We start from the raw sequence: 26156 nt of genomic DNA, 5'->3' as shown, positions 1-26156 counted from the left end.
CTGGAGAGTCCGGGAGGAGCCGTGGGGAGGGAACAGACCAGGCTCGTAGCTTTATACGCTGGTGAAAAAGAGCCGAGACCGCACGCAGGTGGGTGACACCAAGAGGTTTTATTGTGACAGATGACGTCACCTTTCTGGGGGGCTGCTGGGAATTGTAGTTCTAAAACAGCCTGGAGTAGGACAGACTGCTTATCCTCACTGGTAACTGAGTGCACTGGCTGAGCTTGCCTTTCTAATAGTGGTCTCACTAGTATACAGTCGTCTCTTTTTATATTCAGATACTTTATCTTCAAAAGTGCCTGTCTCTTTAAAGGGGTTGTTCACCTTTGAGATAACTTAGTATGAAGTAGAGAGGGATATTCTGAGACAATTTGCATTTGGTTTTCATTTTTTGTTATTTAGCTTTTTATTCAGCAGCTCTTCAATTTGCATTTTAAGCATTCTGGTAACTAGGGCCCAAATTCCCCTAGCAACCATGCATTGATTTCAATAAGAGACTGGAATATGAATAGGAGAGGCCTGAATAGAAAGATGAGTAATAAAATGTAGCAATAACAATACATTTGTAGCCTTACAGAGCATTTGTTTTTTAGATGGGGGTCAGCGACGCCCATTTGGAAGTAGCAAAGAGTCAGAAGAAAAAGGCAAATAACTATAAAACTATAAAAAAAATAGATAATGAAGACCAATTGAAAAGTTGCTTAGAATTGGCCATTCTATAAAGTACTTAAAGTTACCTTAAAGGTGAACCTCCCCTTTAAGTCCAGAGTCACATGGGTAGGGATGTTCCCTCTTGTGGCTTAACAGCAGGAGAGGGCAAAACCCTTATTCTTGCCCTACTTTGGGCTCCCCCAGGTGTTTCTGAGCCCCTCAGCTCCCTTATGTCCCATTCTGTAGCTCCGTGCACTGTAGGAGCCGTTGTAGGCTGCAGCTTCATAATGAGGACGAAGCGACCATAGCAGCAGTTCTCCAACAGTTTAGTTAGTGTAGGGCAGGGATCCCCAACCTTTTTTTACCCATGAGCCACATTCAAATGTTAAAAAAAGTTGGAGATCAACACAAGCATGCAAAAAGTTTCTGGGGTGCCAATTATAAATTGTGGTTGACTACTGGTGGTCCTTATGTGGACTGGCAGCTTATGGAAGGCTCTGTTTGGCAGTAAACTTTGGTTTTTATGAAACCAAAACTTGTTTCCAAGCCACAAATTCAAAAATAAGCCCCTGCTTTGAGGCCACTGGGAGCAACATCCAAGGGGTTGGTGAGCAACATGTTGCTCCCGAGCTACTGGTTGGGGACCACTGGTGTAGGGGATGCTGGGAGTTGCAGTTCTGCAATAATGCGTCCCATTTGTCCCACAAATCCATGTGCCCTGGTTAATATGGGGTACAAGGTGAAACCCCCTCAAGATTTAAAGTTGTAGTTGAATAAGTAAACGTTTAGTATGTTATAGAATGGCTGATTCTAAGTATCTTTTCAATTGGTCTTCATTTGTTTTTCCTATTCATATTCCAGTCTCTTATTCAAATCGGTGCCTGGTTGCTAGGGGAATTTGGACCCTAGCAACCAGACTACAGAACCTGCAAACTGGAGAGCTGCTGAATAAAAAGCTAAATAACTCAAAAACCACAAATAACAAAAAATAAAAAAAACAATTGCAAATTGTGTGAGATTAGACGCTTGATTTAATAAGATTGGGGAAAAACTCATTTTAGAGTGAATTACAAAATTAGAGTGAAAACCCAAATCGTACCACTTTTTCAGATTTTTTTCCCCAATTGCTCAATTTTTTTTCAGGCTTTTTTCCGGAAAAGCCAGAATTTTTAATATTTTTGCCTGAAACAGTCCGATTTCCGGGCTAATTCCAGTGCAGACCGCAGAAACTTCCAAATAGGATAGGGACCTCTCCCATTGATTTATATACAACCTCAGCAGGTCTGAGATGCCAGATTTTCGGATTCTGACTTTTTGCAGCCCTGGGGTATAATAAATCTCGAAAAATTAGATTTTTTTTTTCCCGCTAAAAATTCAGATTTTATAGTAAAAAAAAAAAACTTTCAGTTTTTAGCATTCGGTTTTACCCCCTGTGTGTATATATATATATATGTGTGTGTGTGTATATATATATATATATATATATATATATATATATATATATATATATATATATATATATATATATATATATATATATATATATATATATATATATATGGGAAGAGCGAGACCTCTTACTTTCCCTTTAAAGGGATCCTGTCATTGGAAAACATGTTTTTTTCAAAACACATCAGTTAATAGTGTTACTCCAGCAGTTTGCTCTTTTGAGAAATGGATTTCAGTGCAGAATTCTGCTGGAGTAGCACTATTAACTGATTCATTTTGAAAAAATGTTTTTTTCCTATGACAGTATCCCTTTAAGGTTACTGCTATTTATGTGCAGTGTTGCCCTATTGCCTGGCTCGGGCATCATTAGTCGCTAAGGAATTTTGTCTAGAGACGAGCTGGAGATTTACTGTTTTTGGGGGCAGATGCCGGGCAGATATTGGAGCAAAAGATTAGCCGTTGTCATTATTCAGCCTGAGCTATTTTGTAACGCTGCACTCTCACAGTCACATGGTAATGGCTCAGACTTGGTTTGGCCGAGCTCTAGGGAAATAAAGAAACATTCAGATTTTGGGGTGCAGCTGGGATGCTGGTGACAGCTACCTGTTGGCGGAATGCATTAGAAGTCTCTATTTAAAGGGTCGGTTTATGTGATAGAACTGCCACTTCTAAGCAAAAGTTTCAATTGGGCTTCATTATTTTTTTTTTTATAGTTTTAGAATTGTTTACCTTCTTGTTCTGACTCTTTCCAGCTTTCAAATAGTGGTCACTGACCCCATCTGAAAAAAAACCATGCTCTGTGAGGCTACACATTTATTGTTATTGCTACTTATTATTACTCCTCTTTCTTTTAGTCCCTCGCCTTTTTTTATTCCAGTCTCTTATTCAAATCAATGCATGGTTGCTAGAGTATTTTGGACCCTAGCAACCAGACTGCTGAAATTGCAAACTGGAGATAAAAAGCTAAATAACTCAAAAAACACAAATATTAAAAAATGAAAACCAATTGCAATTTGCCTCAGAATATCCCTCTCTGTCTGTATCATACTAAAAGTTAATGCAAAGGTGAATAACCCCAATCAGATTATTTTGTCTCCAGGATTCATTATATGTTACTTAGTATTGTCTTCTAATAACCGCGAAAAAGGAAATTGTTTTTAAACATTTAAATTATTTAATTAAAATAAAATCTGTGGGAGATGGCTGTCCTGTAGTGATGGGCAATTTTTTTCACCAGCCATGGATTTGCGGCGAAATTCCGCATTTCACCATCTCCGAATTCTTTCGGAAAATATTCGCTGCCTATAATTGCCTGCGACAAAAAAGTCACCATGACAAAACAAAAACGCCCATTGACCTTAAGGGCAGGGGCACACGGGCAGATTCGGGGAGATTTAGTCGCCTGGCGACTAATCTCTTCTTCTTCGGGACGACCATCTCCCTGAACTGCCTTCCGCCTTCTAAAATAAAGAATCGCCTGTGCCAATGCACTCGGGCACTTCGATTTCCGAAGTCGCCCAAAGTTTCCTCGTCAGGCGTCTTCGTAAATCGAAGTGCCATTGCGCTATAGTTTTCTAATTATGGCAGGGGGAAGGCAGTTCGGGGAGAAGAGGTGATTAATCGCCAGGCGCCTAAATCTCCCCGAATCCGCCCGTGTGCCCCAGCCCTAATACATTTGGTGCATAAAAAAGAAATTGTCATGGGGAAATATTTTTTATGCCCAGGGACTTCAATGCGTTTTGTGAATTTTTTGGCCAAATTCACTCATCAGTACTGTAATTCAGATAGATAGATACAGGGATCCGTTAAATGCCCCGCAGGAAATGTAAGGGCCGCTAAGCTTTAGGAATAAGGCTTTTTATTTCACATATACTGAAGCTGCTTATCAGTTAGTGTCCCACTGGGTCTCCTATACCTCCCGGTTCCCCCCAGCAGTCACATGATCTGCATTCTCTATAATGACACCCCCAAATAAATCCAAATATAGAGTCACTAATTGACAGGATCCTGCTGCCACCGGTCTCCTGTTTGTTTCCCAAACACTCTCTATTTGTGCAGTTCCCTTCCAGTAACTATGAATGAGTTCTTTGCTCCTGTGCCTCTGTCATCCCCAACTGGACATTATTGCAGCTCCCCCCCCCCATAATAAATTCTCACACCAGAGACCTGTAAATGGAGTGTGAGGAATATAATACCTGCCCAGGAAAACATTGGATCTGCACTAAACAAAGCAGCCTCTAATTAACAGTTGGGTTTGTTGAAAATGTTTTTATTGTTTTCCATGTTAAACAAGCAGGAATTTCAACAAAAGATCAAAGCAGAACAATGAGGCACACCAATACAACTTGTAGCAAAAATGCCTAATAGGAAAATGAAGAGTAAATATGATTGGTGAAGCCATCTAAGTTGTTCCACAGATTAAAATAAGTAAATTAAAATCTAATCATATAACCAAGCAACCAAAGCACCAAACAACGATCAGCGAATGTAAACAAAGAAAATATATAAACATATCCATTGAACCAGCAAAGATTAGCTTATAAATGTAACAAGCCTAATGTGCGTGCTTTGAAACTAGAGAACAATTGGGTTTGTATCTACAGTAAAACCTTTTTATACTCCACAGATGAAAGCAAGTTGAAAAACATAAATACATAAAGTTTAAGGCCACGTTATCCCGCCTTTATGTTGCTACGGAAACAGGAGATATATATATATATATTAGGGATGCACTGAATCCAGGATTCGGTTCGGGATTCTGCCTTTTTCAGCAGGATTCGAATTCGGCCGAATCCTTCTGCCCGGCCGACCAAATTCGAATCCTAATTTGCATATGCAAATTAGGGACAGGGAAGGAAAAAACAAGGAATTAACAAATTTTTTCCTTCCCACCCCTAATTTACATATGTTAATTAGGATCAGGTTCGGTATTCGGGCAAATCTTTTGCGAAGGATTTGGGGGTTCGGGCAAATCCAAAATAGTGGATTTGGTGCATCCCAAAGATCAATTATCCGGAAAGCCCCAGGCCCAGAGCATTCTGGATACCAGGTTCCATACCTGTGTATTTATATATGCTCTGCACTGTTGCACAATAATTGCTGATAATAGGAGCCCATAAGTGCACTCAGCTGAGAACTGACTCATTCACCCGTTCCTTGTACCCGTGCCAGCCCCCAGCCCCTTGCCAACCGTTTGATAGGGATATCGGTGTACAAGCTCAGCAATGCAGAGACGCATGTTTGCAGGTCTTTGTGGTGGGGGTCGGCCCCTTCGTTTCTGTTTGGGCAACCCTTACAGACTGACAGACTCGATGCACATGATTGAACCGGATTTCACAAGGGGTAGAAGCGCCGCGGAACCTTTCTTGCATCTCAAGGCATTTATTAACCAGAAGGTTCCTGCTATTTTTCCCAACATAAAGCCGATGAGTTTGTTTTTCTTGCTGGTTTAATTACAGTGCGACTTCATGGCAGCGTTTAAATTCAGCAGGGGGTTTGAACACAAAGAACGTGTGCAGTTGCACCTCCTTTATACAGTAGGAAACACATTTGAAGTTATTTATGTTTTTAAAGGAGAAGGAAAGCTACCGAAGCAGTTTATTGCCAATCGATTAGCCACAATAGTGCAAGTTATAACACTATATTTATTCTGTAGCATGCTTTATCATACCTGAGTAAAAAACTCTAGAAGCTCTCTGTTTGTTTAGGATAGCAGCTGCCATATTAGCTTGGTGTGACATCACTTTGTGCCTCAGTCGCTCACTCATAGCTCTGGGCTCAGATTACAGGAGAGAGGAGTAAACTGAGCATACCCAAGCCCTGGAGGTTAAAGCTGAACACAAGAAGTCTGATACAGAAGCCCATGTATACAAAATAGACGGAATTAAATTAGGGATGCACCAAATCCAGGATTCGGTTCAGTATTCGGCCATTTTCAGCTGGATTCGGCCGAATCCTTGTGCCTGGCCAAACCGAATTCTTTGTTACAAAACAAGGAAACATTTTTTAGCCACCTCTCTTTTTCCCACCCTCACTGATTTGCATATGCAAATTTAGGGTTCGTATTCAAGTTCGGTATTAGGCTGAATCTTTCACAAAGGATTCGGGGGTTCGGCCGAATCCAAAAAAGTGAATTCCGTGCATCCATAAATGAAATGCTCTGTTTCGTTTGACAGAGCATCATTACTTTGAGGGTTTACTGGTATATTTATATAGACCTTTCTGATAAAGCTTACTTAATTTTAGCCTTTCCTTCTCCTTTTAAAGGAATAACGCCTCCCCTCCCCCCTGAGTTCCCCAGTTGCTCTACTTGGATGGATTTATTGCGCTGTACCCCCAAGTTCAGACTAATACTTCTTCTTCTTACAGAGATCAGGATGGCTTCCGACCCCCTGTCAGACCTTAATGATGACTTGGATAAGGATGAAACCAACCAGCTGGACCAATTGAAACTGGCGTCTTTGGATGATAAGAACTGGCCCTCGGATGACGTGCAGGATTATCCGAACATCGGTAACGCCTTGTCTTACAAGAGTCAGACCAATTTGCAGTAGGTTAGTGGCTATTGCATGTAAGATTGATCGTTACGTTTGTTTGCTTTTCTTCAGTTAATGATTCAAAACCTTCCCCCGACCCTGCGACCCACCTGCGCTGGGACGACCCATACTATGACATCGCTCGGCATCAGATTGTAGAGGTAGCAGGTAAGAACTTTCATATAAGAGCAGCATTCCTCCCATCTGTCCCGTTTTTAGAGGGACAGTCCCTCTTTTGACAGCTCAAGCCGCAGTCCCTCGTTTGTATTGGAAAATCCCTTTTTTCTCTGCACTGAACAGCCAGGAAAAAGAAACAAAGCTTCTAACTTAATTGGCTTTTGGCAGAGAGCCCAGAACAGCCACAGCAGCTGATAAGATACTTTTGTAACAATTTTGACATAAGCAAATAAGTAATTATATACTATATATTATATATACAATATAACATTACAGGTCCCTTGGGAAAAGTTAGACTCAACTTTAAGGGCAATTTACGGTACCTTCATTAGCAAAACTGTAATAACTGAAAAAACACAGAAATATGTTCAAACTTTCATAACCTGCCAAATTATGTAAAATGAACATGGTAATTAGGGGGTGTGGCCACAGAAACTTGCGTGGGCCAAAAAAAATGTTGTCCCTCTTTTTATTTCCATAATGTTCAGAGGTATGAAACAGCGCCACCCCCCCACCGCATATATGGGTTGGCATCTCATATAAACTAAAAAGTAAGATAAAAGGTGGCCATAGACACTAAGATCTTTCTCTCTCTAACGGCCAATTTTAGTGCAATCCGACTAATCCGTTAAATTATCATGAAGTTAGTGGGCACTGAACGATCATGCAGCTGACGTTTTTCATCCGACATAGGTCTAAAAACTGATTGGGTTAGAAAATTTTTATTGTTCACGGTGAATTTTATCCATTGTTTGCAGGGCCAAGCAGGCAGCTAGCCACAGTTTTCCTGGCTTCAACTAGACGTTATCACTTGAAATGGTCTTTTAATTGAAGTACATTTAAACGATCATTTCAGGATAAATTTAGTCGTACGATAACAGAAAGATCTTTTAAAAATCTTAACATCTATGGCCACATTAAAGGAACAGTATCACTGATTTTTTATATAAATAAGCTACAATGGGGGCAGCCATTCAAAGGAGAAAAGGCTCAGTTTACATAGCAGATAAGCTCTGTAGAACATAATGGAGTTATCTGTTATCCACTATCTAACCTGTGCCATATAGTCTCTTTTCAATTTCCGTCATTGGCACTAGGACCTGGCGGCCTAGGGGCGCTAAAAACACGAACTCCATCTCCTATATTAACCCAGGTGCACGAGACTTGAGAAAGGAGGTCCCATCTCTTCAGTATCCGCTCTCCAATCAAGCAATCTCAGGGGTGCACGGCCAATTCTCAATCATATAATCAAAGTTTGGAATAAAGCATTCCTGGGCCAGCACTTCCATTAGTGAAACAAGTGTCTTTTTATTGTACACACATCACAGTGCTCTGTGCACAGACTAAGGGAAGTGCTGGCCCAGGAATGCATATACAGTGGTGTGAAAAACTATTTGCCCCCTTCCTGATTTCTTATTCTTTTGCATGTTTGTCACACAAAATGTTTCTGATCATCAAACACATTTAACTATTAGTCAAAGATAACACAAGTAAACACAAAATGCAGTTTTTAAATGAGGGTTTTTATTATTTAGGGTGAAAAGAAATCCAAACCTGTGTGAAAAAGTAATTGCCCCCTGAACCTAATAACTGGTTGGGCCACCCTTAGCAGCAATAACTGCAATCAAGCGTTTGCGATAACTTGCAACGAGTCTTTTACAGCGCTCTGGAGGAATTTTGGCCCACTCATCTTTGCAGAATTGTTGTAATTCAGCTTTATTTGAGGGTTTTCTAGCATGAACCGCCTTTTTAAGGTCATGCCACAACATCTCAATAGGATTCAGGTCAGGACTTTGACTAGGCCACTCCAAAGTCTTCATTTTGTTTTTCTTCAGCCATTCAGAGGTGGATTTGCTGGTGTGTTTTGGGTCATTGTCCTGCTGCAGCACCCAAGATCGCTTCAGCTTGAGTTGACGAACAGATGGCCGGACATTCTCCTTCAGGATTTTTTGGTAGACAGTAGAATTCATGGTTTCATCTATCACAGCAAGTCTTCCAGGTCCTGAAGCAGCAAAACAACCCCAGACCATCACACTACCACCACCATATTTTACTGTTGGTATGATGTTCTTTTTCTGAAATGCTGTGTTACTTTTACGCCAGATGTAACGGGACGCGCACCTTCCAAAAAGTTCAACTTTTGTCTCGTCGGTCCACAAGGTATTTTCCCAAAAGTCTTGGCAATCATTGAGATGTTTTTTTAGCAAAATTGAGACGAGCCTTAATGTTCTTTTTGCTTAAAAGTGGTTTGCGCCTTGAAAATCTGCCATGCAGGCCGTTTTTGCCCAGTCTCTTTCTTATGGTGGAGTCGTGAACACTGACCTTAATTGAGGCAAGTGAGGCCTGCAGTTCTTTAGATGTTGTCCTGGGGTCTTTTGTGGCCTCTTGGATGAGTTGTCTCTGCGCTCTTGGGGTAATTTTGGTCGGCCGGCCGCTCCTGGGAAGGTTCACCACTGTTCCATGTTTTTGCCATTTGTGGATAATGGCTCTCACTGTGGTTCGCTGGAGTCCCAACGCTTTAGAAATGGCTTTATAACCTTTGAAATTGAACTCAGGTGTGATAAACCACAGTTAAGTTATTTTTTAACAAGGGGGGCAATCACTTTTTCACACAGGCCCATGTAGATTTGGAATTTTTTTTCTCCCTTAATAACGTAAACCTTCATTTAAAAACTGCATTTTGTGTTCAATTATGTTATCTTTGACTAATAGTTAACGGTTTTTGATGAGCAGAAACATTTAAGTGTGACAAACATGCAAAAGAATAAGAAATCAGGAAGGGGGCAAATAGTTTTTCACACCACTGTATATATATATTAGGGATGCACCGAATAATACAGGATTCGGCCGAATCCTCGTGCCTGGCCGAACCGAATCCTAATTTGCATATGTAAATTAGGGGTGAGTATCTCTAGTATCTCATGCCTAATTCTTTTTGAAGCTTTAGTTCTCCTTTACGAGGAAAAGCAAAAGAATGGCGAACACCCCCCCCCATAGAATGATGTATTATTTCCCAAGAGTTTGAATAGGATTAACTATTTAGTGACAGTCAGAGAGGATAGAAGGTGCCTAGCCCTGGGTGCTGCTTAGCAGATATTCCAGGAAAGGAAAGAACTTGTTACTAGTGATGTGCGCGCCGGCCTGATACCCGTGGGTCGGCGGGTTTGGGCCGACCTCACACTCTTCTTCGCGGGTGGCGAAGAATACCGACTTCCGGGTTCTTGTTTTATAGTCACTGCGCCTGCTCATCCTGCCCCTTTGTGTCATCATCGGTGGCGCAGTTCGCCGAGGGTCTTTAAAAGGAACGCGGAATTCAGGCAGGTCGGGGAAATCCTAGTAGGTCTCAAAGAAAAAGCCAGCAGTCTCTAAGGATTCCATGCAGCAAGTCACACTGAGACCATCGCTTGTATTGATGACCTGCTTCCATTCACTTTAACCAGAAAACTTTCCACGCGGAGTCTTGTTCTCCCTTCGACTCTCTCCAAAAGGGGAAAAACCAAATCAGACATTTCCGACATACTTTAGCTGGTGTGTCATGTTTGTTCTTCCCAACCTCTTGGCTTGCCGGTTGCTTTTGTCAGATCACGTTGCAGTGCTTGCCCCCACTCTCAATCCACAATAAAATGATGATAAACATTCAAATATCTTGCCATTTTGGGTAACTGTTGCTGGTCAGGGATTCGGAGTCATACCGCAGCATAAAATGAAATGGTTATGAGATCTTATGGCTGCCAGAAATCTATCACATGAAGTCTCTGTCCTGCTTTGTCTCTAGCAAGCACAGTGCAGCCTCTGCATTATAATCGTCGGCTGTAATATCACATATAAACATATTGATCCTCCAGAGCTTTACATTCAAACCATCACATTCTGAATGACTGCCAAATGCAGCTCCTTGGAAAATCCTTCCCTACCTTTGGTCAGACCCTCCCCTTCATGTCATAATAAGATTAGGGCCTCAAATCTGATCCTAATAGACTAAAGGCAGCCATAGGATACAATTACGATCTTTCAAGGAAAGTTCGTTCATTTCAATACACACGTGTAGAACTGAATTGTCGGATAGAAACAAAAAAATTCCTCCTGTATCTGACGATTCAGCACTAACAATGGCCGATGTTCAGGTGCCTTTAAAGACGCCTGATCAAAACTTTCCGTCCAGCCCGATCGACAAACCGACCTATATCCAAGTCTTCTGCTGATTTCAGTCGGCTCATCTCCCAGCATTCACTGAATATTGTACGAAAATTAGTTTCATATGATTTAATTGGTGCATCTATGGCCACCTTTATAGGCAGGGCCCTCTCATTCACTGCCTTAGGCCCTCTATATGGGAAGCCCTACAGTCTGGGAGTCTGTATGTTTAAAGGGATACTGTCATGGGAAAACATGGTTTTTAGGGATGCACCGAATCCACTATTTTGGATTTGGCTGAACCCCCGAATACTGTACCAAATCCTAACTTTTACTTCTTTGTTTTGTGACCAACAGTGACGAGATTGCCCTCCCCACCCCTATTTTGCATATGCAAATAAGGATTTGGTTTGGTTAGGCAGAAGGATTGGCCGAATCCAAATCCTGCTGAAAAAGGCTGAATCCTTGACGAATCCCAAACCAGATCCTGGATTCGGTGCATCCCTAATGTTTTTTTCAAAATAATCAGTTAATAGTGCTGCTCCAGCAGACAGACTTCTGCACTGAAATCTGTTTTTCAAATCTGTTTTTCAATTTTGAAATCTGATATGGGACTAGCCATATTGTCAGTTCCCCAGGTGCCCCCAGTCATGTGACTAGTGCTCTGATAAACTGCTGCACTGCAAGTTGGAGTGATATCACCCCCTCCATCAACCCATCAGCAGAACAATGGGAGGGTAACCAGATAACAGCTCCTTGGTAGACAGAAAAACAACACTCAATAGTTAAAATCAATGTCCCACTGCGACTCCTTCAGTTACATTGAGTAGGAGAAACAACAGCGTGCCAGAAAGCAGTTCCATAGTGCAGCACTGGCTCTTTCTGAAAGCACATGACCAGGCAAAATGACCTGAGATGGCACCTACACACCAATATTACAACAACAAAAAAATACACTTGTTGGGTTAGTAATGAGATTTTATATGGTAGAGTGCATTATTTGCAGTGTAAACAGTGTCATTTAGAAATAAAAACAACACCATAGAAATCATGACAGAATCCCTTTATGAACAGCAACAGGCCTGAAATTATGGGAGGAAGTCAAACTTCCTCCCATAATATTTAATGAGATCTTACTATGTAGTGTGAGTTCCTGTCTCTGTTATAAGGCAAATGGAAGAGACTATTGTTCCTAGGTTAGTCTCTGCCAGAGTCATAATCCACCTTTTCTGATCAGCTTTCCCACTTGACTTTTGCTATGCACTCGATAAACTGGTTCCTCCCACTGATTCGGATTGACTCTGTTCCATAGGAGGTGTAGTAGAACACGTCTAAATGCACTACAGGGATAGGCTTCAGCTTTCCTATATTCCATGGTATAGCTGAAGCAGTGAAGGTCAAATGCATCTTGGAAGTTCTTAATAAAGGGGTTGTACACCTTTAAATGAACTTAGTATGATGGAGAGAATTCTATTCTGAGAAAATTTTGCAATTGGCCTTTATATTTTAGTGTTTTTTTAATTATTTAGCTTTCTGTTCAGCAGCACTCCAGTATGAAATTTCAGCATTCATCTGGTTGCTTGGGTACATTTAACCTAGCAACCTCATTGTGGTTTGAAAGTGAGGCAGGAATACGAATAGAGGAGGGCCTACAGAGAAAGATAAGTAATAAAAAGTAATAATAAAATTGTAGCCTTACAGAACAATATATAATGAAGACTTAATAACATTCTTAAAGATAACCTGAAGGTGAGCGACCCCGTTAAGGAGCCACCATCTCCTGGGTTATATTAAAGTAATAACAATGTTATATATAATATTAACATATGACTAACACAAGCAGATACGGAATAACAACTCTATAGAGGCCTTTGCAGTTTAAAGGGGTAGTTCACCTTTAAGCTAACTTTTAGTATGACCGATATTTTTTTATAGTTTTTTTTTAATTATTTGCCCTTTTTCTTCTGACTCTTTCCAACTTTCAAATGGGGGTCACTGACCCCATTTAAAAAAACAAATGCTCTGTAAGGCTACAATTGTATTGTTATTACTACTTTTTATTACTTATCTTTCTATTCAGGCATCTCCTATTCATATTCCAGTCTCTTATTCAAATCAATGCATGGTTGCTAGGGTAATTTGAACCCTAGCAACCAGATTGCTGAAACTGGAGAGCTGCTGAATAAAAAGCTAAATAAGTAAAAAAAACACAAATAATAAAAAATGAAAACCAATTGCAGATTATCTCAATATCCCTCTCTATATCATACTAAAAGTTAATTCAAAGATAAATAAGGTGATATGGGGTGGGGGGTTAGAGCAAATGAAATGCATTGATAGGGCTAATGGGTCTAGATCTTGAGCTACTAGGGCAACGAAAATTGTATAGCCGCTTTATGTGGAGGGACAAACTAATGGACAAAAGCAATTTTGGGGTCAATTTTAGGGTTGAAATTTAAGATCTCAATAATGTGGCCCTAACCATCATATATGCACAGCGCTGACAATCAGTGGAGAACAAGCTCTATCACTGCCGTCTCCTCCTATGAATAGCAGCTTGTTTAGTCAGGCTCTCCGGGGATGTCTGATAAGGCCCGTTTCTCACAACCTTGGCATGCTGTGAGACGCAGATAGGGCTCTAGCGTTTCCTAAAATGGAAAGAACTCACTCCCTCACCCGTCCTTGTATCTCAGACCTGTCCTCCACTTTGTCCAGCAGCTGCACGCCTGGACCTTTATAAATAATAAAATAAATGACAATAAATTATAAATAACAGAATGGCTCTGAGCTTTCTCAATCCTTGCACAGTCTTCAGTGTCGGGACTGGCCCACAGGGATACCAGGAAAACTCCCGGTGGGCCCAGGTGTCAGTGGTCCCTCATGCTGCTAAACATTTGGCCTATTTAAAGGTCATTCCTTATTTCTATGAGAACAAAGAGGCTAAATAGATTTAATAATAGATTATAGTATTTAAAGAAAAGGGACTATGAGAATAGAGGTTGAGTGAGGAGAGGAAGAATAATAGTACTGAGAGTCGGCCCCTGGTCTAAGGTTTTTTGGTGGGCCCCTGGTGTCCCAGTCCGACACTGACAGTCTTTCTTTGTCCATGTATATAAACAAAGTCAAATAACCTTTACAGTTCAGACTTTAAAGGGAAACTCAACCTCAACAAGCAGGCTTACAAACAATTCAAACATGATCGCGGGTTTAGTGCACCACTGCCCAGCAATTGCGCTCACTATGTCAAACTGAATGCAATTGCAAAAGCATATTACATGGCAGCTGAGAAGCCAGTGCAGTCTGCCTCAGAAATGTAATAACCAGCCCTGTAGCATCAGCTTCTATGGCAGATGAACATCACTTTCTGCTTGATGATTTCCCACGCTCCCTAAGCTCAGCTTCCCCACAGCAGCCCAGAGCCCACTGAGCATGTGCAGTGCCACTGACACACACAAGATGCCTAACAAGATTGGGAGCTGCTGGAGGCAACTTCCAAGACCTGTATTATTTATAAGTATATAGTTATAGGGCTACTAAACCTCTGGGCTGGTACAGTAAGTTCAGCATATAAATACAGCTTTATACAACATACTAGCCATATTCTTTTTAGGGCTTAGTTCTCCTTTAACTCTTAGATTTTGCTGAACATGAAAAAAGGTTTGTCACTAAGAGAATCAGTTACTTCTTGTGTAGCGTGCCTGTTGAGAGAAGGTTAGTTTTGGTGGTGTGTGTGTGTACATTGCTTCATATGTATTATTACTTATGGTCACCTGGGTAGGAGCTCAGGCAGTGCTACGTCTCATATTTTGTTTTATTTTGGGTTAAAGTTTAATGAGCACATTATATAACACAAACAAGCATATTTCTCAATATTCCCACATTTGTTGCAAAATATCCGCAGGAAAAGTCATTTGTCACTGTTAGTTAGTGTCTCTCTCTCATTGGGCCAAGGAAACTGATTGACTTCCCCTTCTGCAGTGGAAATTTCGCTTTGTCAGCTTCCAAAGATCACGTTAAAGGTGAACTGCCATCAAGACAAAAAATGGAATTTAAAGTCACTCATAGTCACATGACTTTTGAACAACTAAACTTGCTCATTTTTGTGTTTGGTTTGGGTTCATCCCTAATACCTGTCTCTGTCCGCGTGCAAGGAGCCTACGGCATGCCCCAGATTCAATGGACAAGTAAAAAAATGATGGTAGCAGCACCTCTGTATGGATGACGCTGTTTAATCAGAATTATGTCCTGTCTGATTGCTTGTCTGATTATACTATAATGTTAAAGGAGAACTGTGTGTACATAAGGTTTTGGGCTTCTGTACCAGCCCAAGGCAACCACAGCCCTTTAGCAGTAAAGATTTGTGTCTCCAAAGATGCCCCAGTAGCTCCCCATCTTCTTTTCTGCTGATTCACTGCACATGCTCTGTGCTGCTGTCACTTACTGAGCTTAGGGACCCACTCACAATATACAGTACACATAGAATAGAAATGTCACAATATAAGGCTGATTAGTCATTAATACAGATAATTACTACATGGCAGCACAGAAACCAGTGCAATTAGCATCAGAATTTAATAATCAGCCCTGTAGCATCAGCTTATATTACAGAGCAACCTCATTTTCTGCTGGATAATTAGTGACGAGCCCTAAGCTTAGCTTCTCAACAGCTGCTCAGAGCCCACTGAGCATGTGAGTGTCACAGACACTTTCCAAGATGGTGACCCCCTGTGACAAGTCTGAAGTCCTGGATCATTGCTGCTATTGACAAGCTGAAACTTTAGGCTGGTGCAATAAGTTCATTGTATAAAATATGCCATTTTTAGACAAATTCATTTTTAGTGATGGTTTACAATAAATACAATGGTTGCATTGGGGATAGAACTGAATTTTGGGACTGAGAAGTTTGGGACTGAGCTAAATCCAGGATTCTAGTCTAACCGTCTGTAGATCCTGCCCTATACTAAAAGGGCTGCTGTAAAATGCCATAAATTAACGGGCACAATAAGTATATAAAATATGGCATTTTAAGCCACGAGGATTTAGTTCTCCTTTAATAGTTTGGCCACCCTCAAAGCTGTTCTTCTGGGGAGCCTTACACTTCCCAGCTTGCTGCAAAGTTGACACCACCACCTTGCACCCTCATTCCTGAGATCCCCCTCGACAGGAGCATGCATTGCTGAAACTGATTTGGACCTTGAATGCTCTGTGTCGCCGATCACAGAACCCAAAGCAGCCGTGAAATGGTGTGCGCCAACCCACAGTGTTGCTTTACTGAACCTGGTACAACAACAACAACAGGGTGGCTTAGAGGGCCCCAGAAATGTGGTGTGGGAGGTCTCCATAGGGGCCAAACTTGTAAGAAAGGTTTTATTCTCCATTAACCAAATGAAGGAAGACTGTAACTATGCATGGGATGCACTTTATTATATCTCTCTACATTTTACATCAGTGAACTAGTAGCACCCCCATTATCTGCCTAAATTCTAGCCCTTACCTTTAATCCTAAACTATACATGTTTGTAATGGGTAACCGGTACTGTAAGCTGAGTGCTGAGTGTGAGCTGTCTGCCTATGTCTGGTATCCTGCAGCAGTGCCGTGACTTGTTTTGTACATAATATTAGATGAGGTCAGAGGCAGGGCCGCCATCAGGGGGGCACGGGGTGGTACATTTGTACTGGGCCTAAAGGGGGGCCTGGCTATGCTGCACTTTTTGAATTAGACAGGCCCCCCTTAACAGCGAAGAGGTCCCGTAAAGCGAAGCTGCAAACAGAGCCAATGCCGCGAAAAGAGAAACTTTAATGGGGGGGGGCAATGTTTTTTTCTTCATTTATAGGGGGGTCCTGACCACCAATGATTTTTTTTTTCTAACTTATAGAGGGCAGATCCAGATTTACAGAAAGGCCACGGGGCGGCAGGATTTTATGGGGTGGAATGCTGCCCAACCACACCCACGTGGTTCAGAAACACTGGGAATGCGCAGGAGATGTGATTTATTGCACCAATCCCATTGCTCTGGTCCCGATGATGAAAATTTGAGTGAATAAAAGGGAGAGGACGGGGGGACGACAAATGCAATGGGCCTAGAGGTGTCCTCTATGTAAATGCAGCCCTGGTAGGGGGCTCTGACCTCCATTTTATGTGGGACCCTAGCCACAACTATTTTTTTAACTTATAATGAACACCAATGGCTTTTATAACTTGTATGGGGGGTTTACAGTTTTTAGTGCTGTCTGTGGCCTTTTTCACTGTGGTGTTGGGCGAGATCTGGCGTGGGGGCTGTGCCAGTGGGCCCAGAAGATTTAGTTGTACGGGGGCCCGTGATTTCTGATTGGTCAGAGGAGAAAGAAGTGTCTCTGAGGGATGAGAAGTGTCCGTACAGAAACCAGAACACAAACCCATGTCATAGTCCTGCTTGTGCTCTCTGTTTGAGACAAACTGTTCCTTTTTCCATTCACTGTTTTCAGGCAGGTTTGGCTGCCACTTTTGGGACCCAAAAATGGGTCCTGCTGCTGTCTAGAGTGTTTCCCATGATCCCCTTTAATAAGGTGAAGTTTCTTTTTCTTACAGGTGATGACAAGTACGGGCGTAAAATCGTGGTGTTCAGTGCCTGTCGCCTGCCGGCCTGTCATGAGATTGACCACGTGAAGCTTTTACAGTAAGTTGTGGACTTCTCCTCATTGACCTGCCAGTCTCTCCTAGATTTGCCTGTACACAATCTGTGCAGTTGTAGATAGCTGGAAATGGAAAAACATGGCTCCTATCTGGGAAAGGGCCCATGTTTTGCTTTTGATGCAGTAAACAAGTGCTCTCCATCTGGACTTTAGGGACACAGATTGGGACCTTTTTGACTGGATCCCTTTCATTTCACTGCTAGGTCTATAGCTGGGCAATGATCGGTTTCTAGATCTTAAAATAAGCAATGAAGCTGATGTAGGGATACTGTGTGCATTCAGAACATTGGGTGGGGATCTTTGTGCATTTTATGGTCAATGATTAATGTGCAGCGTGTGAATCATCACTCCACTAAGCTGCACATTTACACATCCCAAACATTTCTGCCCTGACATTACCCAGGAGGAACAAAATCAGGCCTAAACTCTGCTAGGGGATAATATGTCCCATGGATACCTCTGTGAAAACCTATAGACAAATACAAGAGGTCCTCTACACTCAACCCATTACCGATATATTAAAGGGATACTGTCATGGCAAAACAGTTAATAGTGCTGTTCCAGCAGAATTCTGCACTGAAATCCATTTCTCAAAAGAGCAAACAGATTTTTTTATATTCAATTTTGAAATCTGACATGGGGCTAGACATATTGTCAGTTTCCCAGCTGCCCCAGTCATGTGACTTGTGCCAGCACTTTAGGATGGAACTGCTTTCTGGCAGACTGCTATTTCTCCTACTTAATGTAACTGAATGTGTCTCAGTGGGACTTGGCTTTTACTATTGAGTGTTGTTTTTAGATCTTCCAGGCAGCTGTTATCTTGTGTTAGGGAGCTGCTATCTGGTTACCTTCCCATTGTTCTGTTGTTAGGCTGCTGGGGGGGGGAGGGGGTTATATCACTCCAACTTGCAGTACAGCAGTAAAGAGTGACTGAAGTCACATGACTGGGGGCAGCTGGGAAACTGACAATATGTCTAGCCCCATGTCAGATTTCAAAATTGAATATAAAAAAATCTGTTTGCTCTTTTGAGAAATGGATTTCAGTGCAGAATTCTACCGTAGCAGCACTATTAACTGAAGCATTTTGAAAAGAAACATGTTTTCCCATGACAGTATCCCTTCAAGGTCATTGAGACATTTTGTGCCTTACCCTTTAAACAAAACCGGGATTGTTTGTCAATATATTGCAATATATTTAAGCTGGCCAACTACGTCAAAGTCATCCCATATCTGGCCAGTCCTACTCTCAAATTGCATCTGATTCATTAAGAATTCTATTGCTTCATTATGCATTTTACACAGGGACCATTTTTAAACCCATTAAATTTTTAAAACCATTGAGCGGGGACCTTAAAATACATACAGACAAAGACAAGAAAAACCTGTTTGCTGGGGGCAGCCATATGCAAGAATCAGAAATGGACCAGTTCAGAACTGGTTGTTCAGTGACTGAATGATCTGCTGCTCCATTTCTACTGCTATGGCTGCACTGAGCATTTGTATTCTGAAATAGAGTGGGTCTTACTGGTCTTATTCCACCCCCAGGTACCTGAAGCATACGCTGGACCAGTATGTGGAGAGCGATTACACGCTGGTTTACCTGCATCATGGCCTTACCAGTGACAATAAGCCGTCTTTGGGGTGGCTTAGAGATGCCTACCGGGAATTCGATCGCAAGTGAGTCAGTGCAACTTTTAGCCTGGGGGGTGGAGAATTCTCCTTGTGTAACTGTCGTAGTAATATTGACACTTTTAAGACATCATCCCATTTTATTCCATGCAGATACAAGAAAAACATCAAGGCCCTTTACATTGTTCATCCAACGATGTTCATCAAGACTCTGCTGATTCTCTTCAAGCCCATCATCAGGTACAGTCTGAAGAAACATCATTTTAGGGAACTGAGGGCAGATGAGGTACAGATTTCACCAGCAAAACCTCTGAGCCGCACCTGCTTATCTGTCCTGTTTATATAGGACAATAACAATTTGTTGGTCTGGGAAGTGGTGGTAGATGTATGCCCAAAACAGCCTGAGTATGGCCCAAAATGTTCCAATTTATCCATTGTGGAATCTTGGGAGGAATGAGCTGACCAACTCTGTCCAGAGTGTGAGTAGGAAATCTGATCAACAAGCTCACAGCAAGGGAAATTATTAAGGAGGAGCTGTATAGGAACAAGGGTGGTTCTCTGGTCCCAGAACCCATAGTAACCAATCAGCAGTTAGCTGTTAGACCAGTGCCACTAGAATTATAAAAGCAATCATCTGATTGGTTGCTCTGAGTTATTGCACAATTCTTGCCCAGTGTTGCTGTATAAGCCCCCTGTAAATAATCTATAAGGACTTGATATGTACGATATAATGCTGTTGTCAAGGATTAGGTAGGGGGCGCTGTGGTGACTGATGAGGGAAGGGTGAGTCCTTGAGGCAGGAGCTGTATGTGCCTAGGAAACATGTAAAGGGAAGGCAGGAACAGGTTGAAGAGGGAGATGAGTCAGACTGCAACAGGTGCAGAGCGGAACAGGATTGACGGGGAGAAGATCAGGAATGGACTAGACAGGATGAAGAGGGCGAAGAGTCAGGACAGGAACAGACTGTATGGAGCAGGAGTGGAACAGGAACAGACTGGATGGGACAGGACGGTGCGGGCGTAGATCAGATCAAACTGGGGATAGAGTGCAGAAGGAGACTGGAGCAGAAGGAGACTGGAGCAGAAGGAGACTGGAGCAGAAGGAGAGGATGAGAGGAGAAGGGGTGGAAAGCAGGAAGACGGTTGAAGAAGGACAGGAAAGCAGAGAGGACGGGAGCAGAAGGACTGGATAACGAGAGGACGGGAGCAGAAGGACTGGATAGCGAGAGGACGGGAGCAGATAAAGACAAGACTAGGTCCAGAGCCAGGCAGGACAAGACAGGGAAGGGTACAGACAAGGCAAGATAAGGCAGAATAGGACAGAGGCCAGAACAGGAACCCGTAGCTAGGGACAATGCCACACTGCTAGGATGGGAACCAATGCTCAGGCAAGGAGTGTTTGGAGGGCTGGTCTTATATAGGGCAGAGTCAGCCCTGATTGGCTGACTACAACCAATCAGGCTGCTGCTTGACTGGGGCTGCAGAGGCCAGGTAACATATAGTGAGCAACCCTACAGGCTGCTCACCTGGCCAAATGGTTACGGTGGAAACCCAAAAGTCCCTGGATCGAATCCCAGCAGAGCCTGACAGCTGTGCAGCTTTGTTCTGGATATACAGTATGTCATAACTTTTACACTGTCTTCATTTCTCACTCTTTCAGCTTTAAGTTTGGTCGGAAGATTTTTTATGCCAATTACCTAAGTGACTTGGAGGAGCACACGAAGCTGGAGCAGCTGGGGATCCCTAAACAAGTACTCAAGTAATACTGGAGCTTTCCTGGCTCGATACTTAAGTAATGGCACATAATATTGAGATCTGAGCGATGGAGGCAAGGGGGATATTCCAACCTCACTGTCTCTCTCTTGTCCTTTAGGTATGATGAGCTTATTCGCTCTAATATGAAGACGCCGGTTCCAAGTCAGAAATCCAGCCCTCCTCGCCCTCCACTTCCAAACCAGCAGTTTGGTGTCTCCTTGCTGCAGTGAGTATCTCATGCCTATACATTGTGCTTCATCTGTTTGTACTGGACAGTCCTTACACTTTCCTTACTTGCTGTTGCAGCCTGAAAGATAAGCACCCGGAGAATGACATGATACCACAAGTTGTCCGAGACACAGTGGCCTACCTGCAGGAGAAAGGTAACGATCCCTAGTCTCATGCCAAGGGGCCAAACAACTTAATTACATGGATGGATTGTGTGTTTGGATAGTGAGTCAACTGGGCTTGTGACTCTGTCTAGATCAGCTATAGTGCACCTACTGGGAAGGGTAAAGCTTGGCTTATTACTGTATTATTATACATGTGCAGCAATTGAAACTCTGATAACAGTGTGTGTTGTAATAATATCATGGGATTGCACGCTTGGATTCATGCACCATCCTGCTGCTGGCATTCAAGAGAGAGTATGATTAGATCATAATGGGGTCTATGGAGAGATGTCAGGAGGGGACCCCATCAATGCACCAATTTGGTGCTCATACAACAGCACAGACGGCCTTCAGGGGCCTCATACACTGGCCAATAAGCTGCTGATCAGGTGTAGACGGGCTTTTATTATGGTCACTTTAAGTCTGAAATACTTTGTATATGTTCCCGTGTTTGCTTCAAGTTTCTCTCCTTTCTCTTTGCAGCTCTGAGCACTGAGGGAATATTCCGGAGGTCGGCCAGTACCCAAATAGTACGGGAGGTTCAGCAGAAGTATAACATGGGTGAGTACAGTTATCTCTGTACATTTGGGAGCTATATTGGTAAAATGGAATTCTATGTTGTAGAAGGTACTGCTGCACCGTGTAGTTTCTCTGTGGAACACCAGGCTTCCCAGACTCTAAACTCCCAATGCTCAATTGCAAATTGATAAGTGTTCCTGGAGCTACAGATAAATACCCTCATTTGTATGTCAACTTGTTAAAAGTGATGGGGGCAGTGAGGGCTTTTCTTTCACTTGCCATCGTTGCCTTTGAAGTCCCCTTATATAATTCCATAGCTTTGCAGTGACACTAATATCCTCTATGTGTTTGCTTTATCCAGTTCTTCTGGGCCACATTCTCTTTGTTCACCACCCTTCTCTAACTGTGTCGGCATTTTCTTCTGCAGGGGTCCAGTTCAGTTTCCAGCAATATGATGATGTTCACCTGCCAGCCGTCATCCTGAAGACATTCCTGAGGGAGCTTCCCGAGCCATTGCTGACTTTTAACCTTTACAGCTTTGTTGTTGACTTCTCCAGTAAGTTGGCAGCCCTGTTTGGGGAAGGATATAGAACATGATGGATGGATGATGGATGGATGATGGATGGATGATGGATGGATGATGGATGGATGATGGATGGATGATGGATGGATGATGGATGGATGATGGGTGGATGATGGATGATGGGTGGATGGATGATGGATGGATGGATGATTGATGGATGGATGGATGATTGATGGATGGATGATTGATGGATGGATGATGATTGATGGATGGATGATGATTGATGGATGGATGATGATTGATGGATGGATGATGATAGATGGGTGGGTGGTGGTTGAATGATGACAGATGAATGATTGATGATGATGGATGGATGATTGATGATGGATAGATGATTGGTAATGATGGATGGATTGAGGATGATGCTGGATGGATGATTGATGATGGATAGATGATGGATGGATGATTGATAATGATGGATGGATTGATGATGGATGATTGATGATGAATCGATGATTGATGATGGATGGGTGATTGATGATGATAAGGATGGATGGATGATTGCTGATGATGCTGGATGGATGGGTGGATGATTGATGATGGATGGATGATGTATAATGACACTTGATATTACAATATTCATTAATATGCCACTCTTCCTTCATCCAGAGCAGGAGCAGAAGATTGAATCTACTCACCAGGTCCTGCAGACTCTGCCCAAGGAGAACTATGAAGTCCTTCAGTTCCTTATAGGTTTCCTGGTGCAGGTGAGTGCCCAGATGCTTGACTTTAGGAGAGTGTAGTTTAATGAGGACTGCGGCTTGTATCTAAAGGGCAAAAAAGATTTCCCCCCCATATATTAAATACATTTTATTGTCAGCGCTATATTTATGTGGTACAGGTATGGGATCGATTATCCGAAAACCTGTTATCCACAAAGCTCCAAACTACTGAAAGGCTGTCTCCCATAGACTTCATTTTATCCAAATAGTTAGGAAATGCTCCGAATCGACTATTTTGGATTTCCCGAACCCCCGAATCCTTCGAGAAAGATTCGGCCGAATACCGAACTGAATCAGAATCCTAATTTGCATATGCAAATTAGGGGTGGGAATGGGAAAAATTTTACTTCCTTGTTTTGTGACAAATCCTTAATTTGCATATGCAAATAAGGATTTGGATTCGGCCGAATCCGAAATCCTGCTGAAGAAGGCTGAACAAGGTTGAATCCCAAACCGAATCCTGGATTCGGTGCATCCCTACAAATAATCCAAATTTTTAAGTAGGATTTCCTTTTTCTCTGTAATAATAAAACAGTCGCTTGTACTTGATCCCAACTAAGATATAATTAATCCTTATTGGAGGCAAAACCAGCCTATTGGGTTTATTTAATGTTTACATGCTTTTCTAGTAGACTTAAGGTATGAAGATCCAAATTACAGAAAGATCCCTTATCTGGAAAACCCCAGGTCCCGAGCATTCTGGATAACCAGTCTCATACCTGGACCCACTATAAGCAATCCCTCTTTAACTCCGCTCGTGTTTCCATCCACTTTCTGGGTGATTTCTTTTAGTGCTCAGGGCGGCTGGACATGAGATTTCCTACAGCAGCTCTACACTCTGTACTGTAGCCATAGAGAAGAACATGTTCTGACTGTGTCTCAATGTTACCTCTGTTTATCAGGTCTCTTATCACAGCCAACAGAACAAGATGACGACCACAAACCTGGCTGTGGTGTTCGGCCCGAACCTTCTTTGGGCCAAAGATGCTGCCATGACTTTAAAAGCCATTAACCCTATCAACACCTTCACCAAATTCCTGCTGGACAACCAGAGAGAGCTGTTTGGGGATCCTGAGCCTTGAGCTGTTCCTCTCCCAGAGCAACTCTCTCTCCACCCTGCCAGTCTATCACCGCAGACCCCTTTCCCACAGTGCAATGCGTTACTTTCCCCCCATAAGCTGTGTGTTCTTGTGACACATTGGAGCTGGCATCTCCAATAGAAGTGACGGCACAAAGACTCTTGCAATGCCTGCACCCTGCGTCTGGTTCACTTTCTAGTGTCGCTCGGAGACAGCGGGTGCCTCTGGCTGGCGAGAGGCACTTTTGTTACGTGTCTCACTTGTGTAAGGGCAAGTTATTTGGTTAGAGGTGATTTAATGTGGGGTTTGATCTTAATTTTATATGACATTATTCATGAACTTGGCGGGTTTTAGGTGGCGAAGAGTTGAATTTGAATTTTTAAAGGGCCATGGTTTGATAAATCTCGATATTTTGAATTAAAATTCAAATCGAGTTTGGATTATTCACAATTCGAATTTGAGAATTTTGAAAAAAAATTTGACTTTTCAATTCGACCCTTTATAAATCTGCCCCTTAATGATCTTAAGCAGCAGCGGGGGGCAGCACTAGCACACAACTTTCCTAGGCTCAGATTGGCTGGCCGCATCCAAAGGAGTAACAAGCAGCCAATAGACAAAAACCATCGTCACCCCTTTGAACTATTATATATTTATATATATATCCACTTATGTCCCGTTGCTTATTTTGTTATCTCTTCTGCTCCTTCTTTTAAACATGTTGGGTTTTTAATGAATGTAAATAAGAGCAGAGGGCAGAATCCAGGTGTAAATGAGCTGAACTCTTGGTATCTGACCTTCATAACTTGCTGTGCCACCTTTTTATTTATATATATAATATATATATATATATATATATATATATATATATATATATATATATATATATATATATATATATATATATATATATGTGCCAGTGCCTTGCTGCACCATGTACTGTACATACACTTTAATAGGGAGTCATTAGGAACCTTACACCTGCTATCATTATGCTCCGAAGTCTGTATGGTTTTTATACATTCCATGCTCTAAGTGCTTGGTAGGAAATTGCGCCCCCTTGTGTCCGTGTTCTCTATTTTTAGTCCTTATTGTTTTCCATTTGCCGGGATTATGATTCTGCCCCCGGGCTTTGGTGGAGGAGCTAATTACACAAACTCTGCATGAGAACTTACATGGGAAAAGTCGCCACTTTTCTGTACTGTATAAACCTTTGTCGATGTTACAACATTCCCCTAGCAACAGCAAATGTGTTTGAATGAAGCAGCCTCCAGCACCTTATCATACGACAGCTGGGGGGACGCTGCAAAATGATTGGTGTAGTTGACGTGTCCGTGTAACCCAGCCTCTGCGGGTATATCCTGGAGTACAAGTGTCACCCCTGCTTGTAAGCTGTCTAGGGTCTCCACCATGTTTCAGTTGGTCTTCATTGTTTATAGTTATAGAATATCTCTTCCAATAACCCGTCGCCCAGCGAAGCTACATTTTGATTTGTTACTTTTACTTTTTATTCCTTCATCCTCCTATTCATCATCCAGTCTCTCATTCAAACTCACTGCCTGGTTACTAGGGTAACTTGGACCCCAGCAACCAGATAGCTGCTGATATTCCACACACAAAAAGCAAAATGATTAAAAAAAAAAAAAAAGACCAATTGCAAATGATCTCATCATATCCCCATTTTATGTAAATCAAAGGTGAACTCTGCCTTTAGTTGAGGCTGCTATTGAATCAGCCTTGTTTATAACCCAGCAAAAAGTTCTCTTTCTTTCATTAAATCGCATATTTTAAACAGAGGTTTTTAGTTATTTGTGGTTTTTATTAATTTAGACACTAGGAAGAGGTCACTTATAAACACCCCGG

The 26156-nt window shown here is 42.1% G+C and overlaps 1 protein-coding gene across 1 annotated transcript; it reads left to right on the top strand.

The window, feature by feature from the left end:
• Nucleotides 1–9: 9 nt before the first annotated feature.
• On the top strand, nt 10–26087 carry arhgap1.S (Rho GTPase activating protein 1 S homeolog; the record flags this gene model as incomplete). The annotated part of the gene is given in 14 exon segments (NM_001093040.1): nt 10–88; nt 6469–6612; nt 6708–6803; nt 17515–17602; nt 19164–19295; nt 19401–19487; nt 20907–21005; nt 21120–21227; nt 21308–21384; nt 21877–21954; nt 22340–22468; nt 23105–23202; nt 24120–25111; nt 25159–26087. Coding segments are annotated over 12 exon segments (1308 nt in total). The 3' UTR covers nt 24300–25111; nt 25159–26087.
• Nucleotides 26088–26156: the final 69 nt, after the last annotated feature.

Source organism: Xenopus laevis, chromosome 4S (assembly GCF_017654675.1).
Source record: "Xenopus laevis strain J_2021 chromosome 4S, Xenopus_laevis_v10.1, whole genome shotgun sequence".
Classification (NCBI taxonomy): Eukaryota; Metazoa; Chordata; class Amphibia; order Anura; family Pipidae; genus Xenopus; species Xenopus laevis.
Note: the sequence above shows the minus strand (reverse complement) of the source record. Positions and strands in the feature narration are given on the sequence as shown.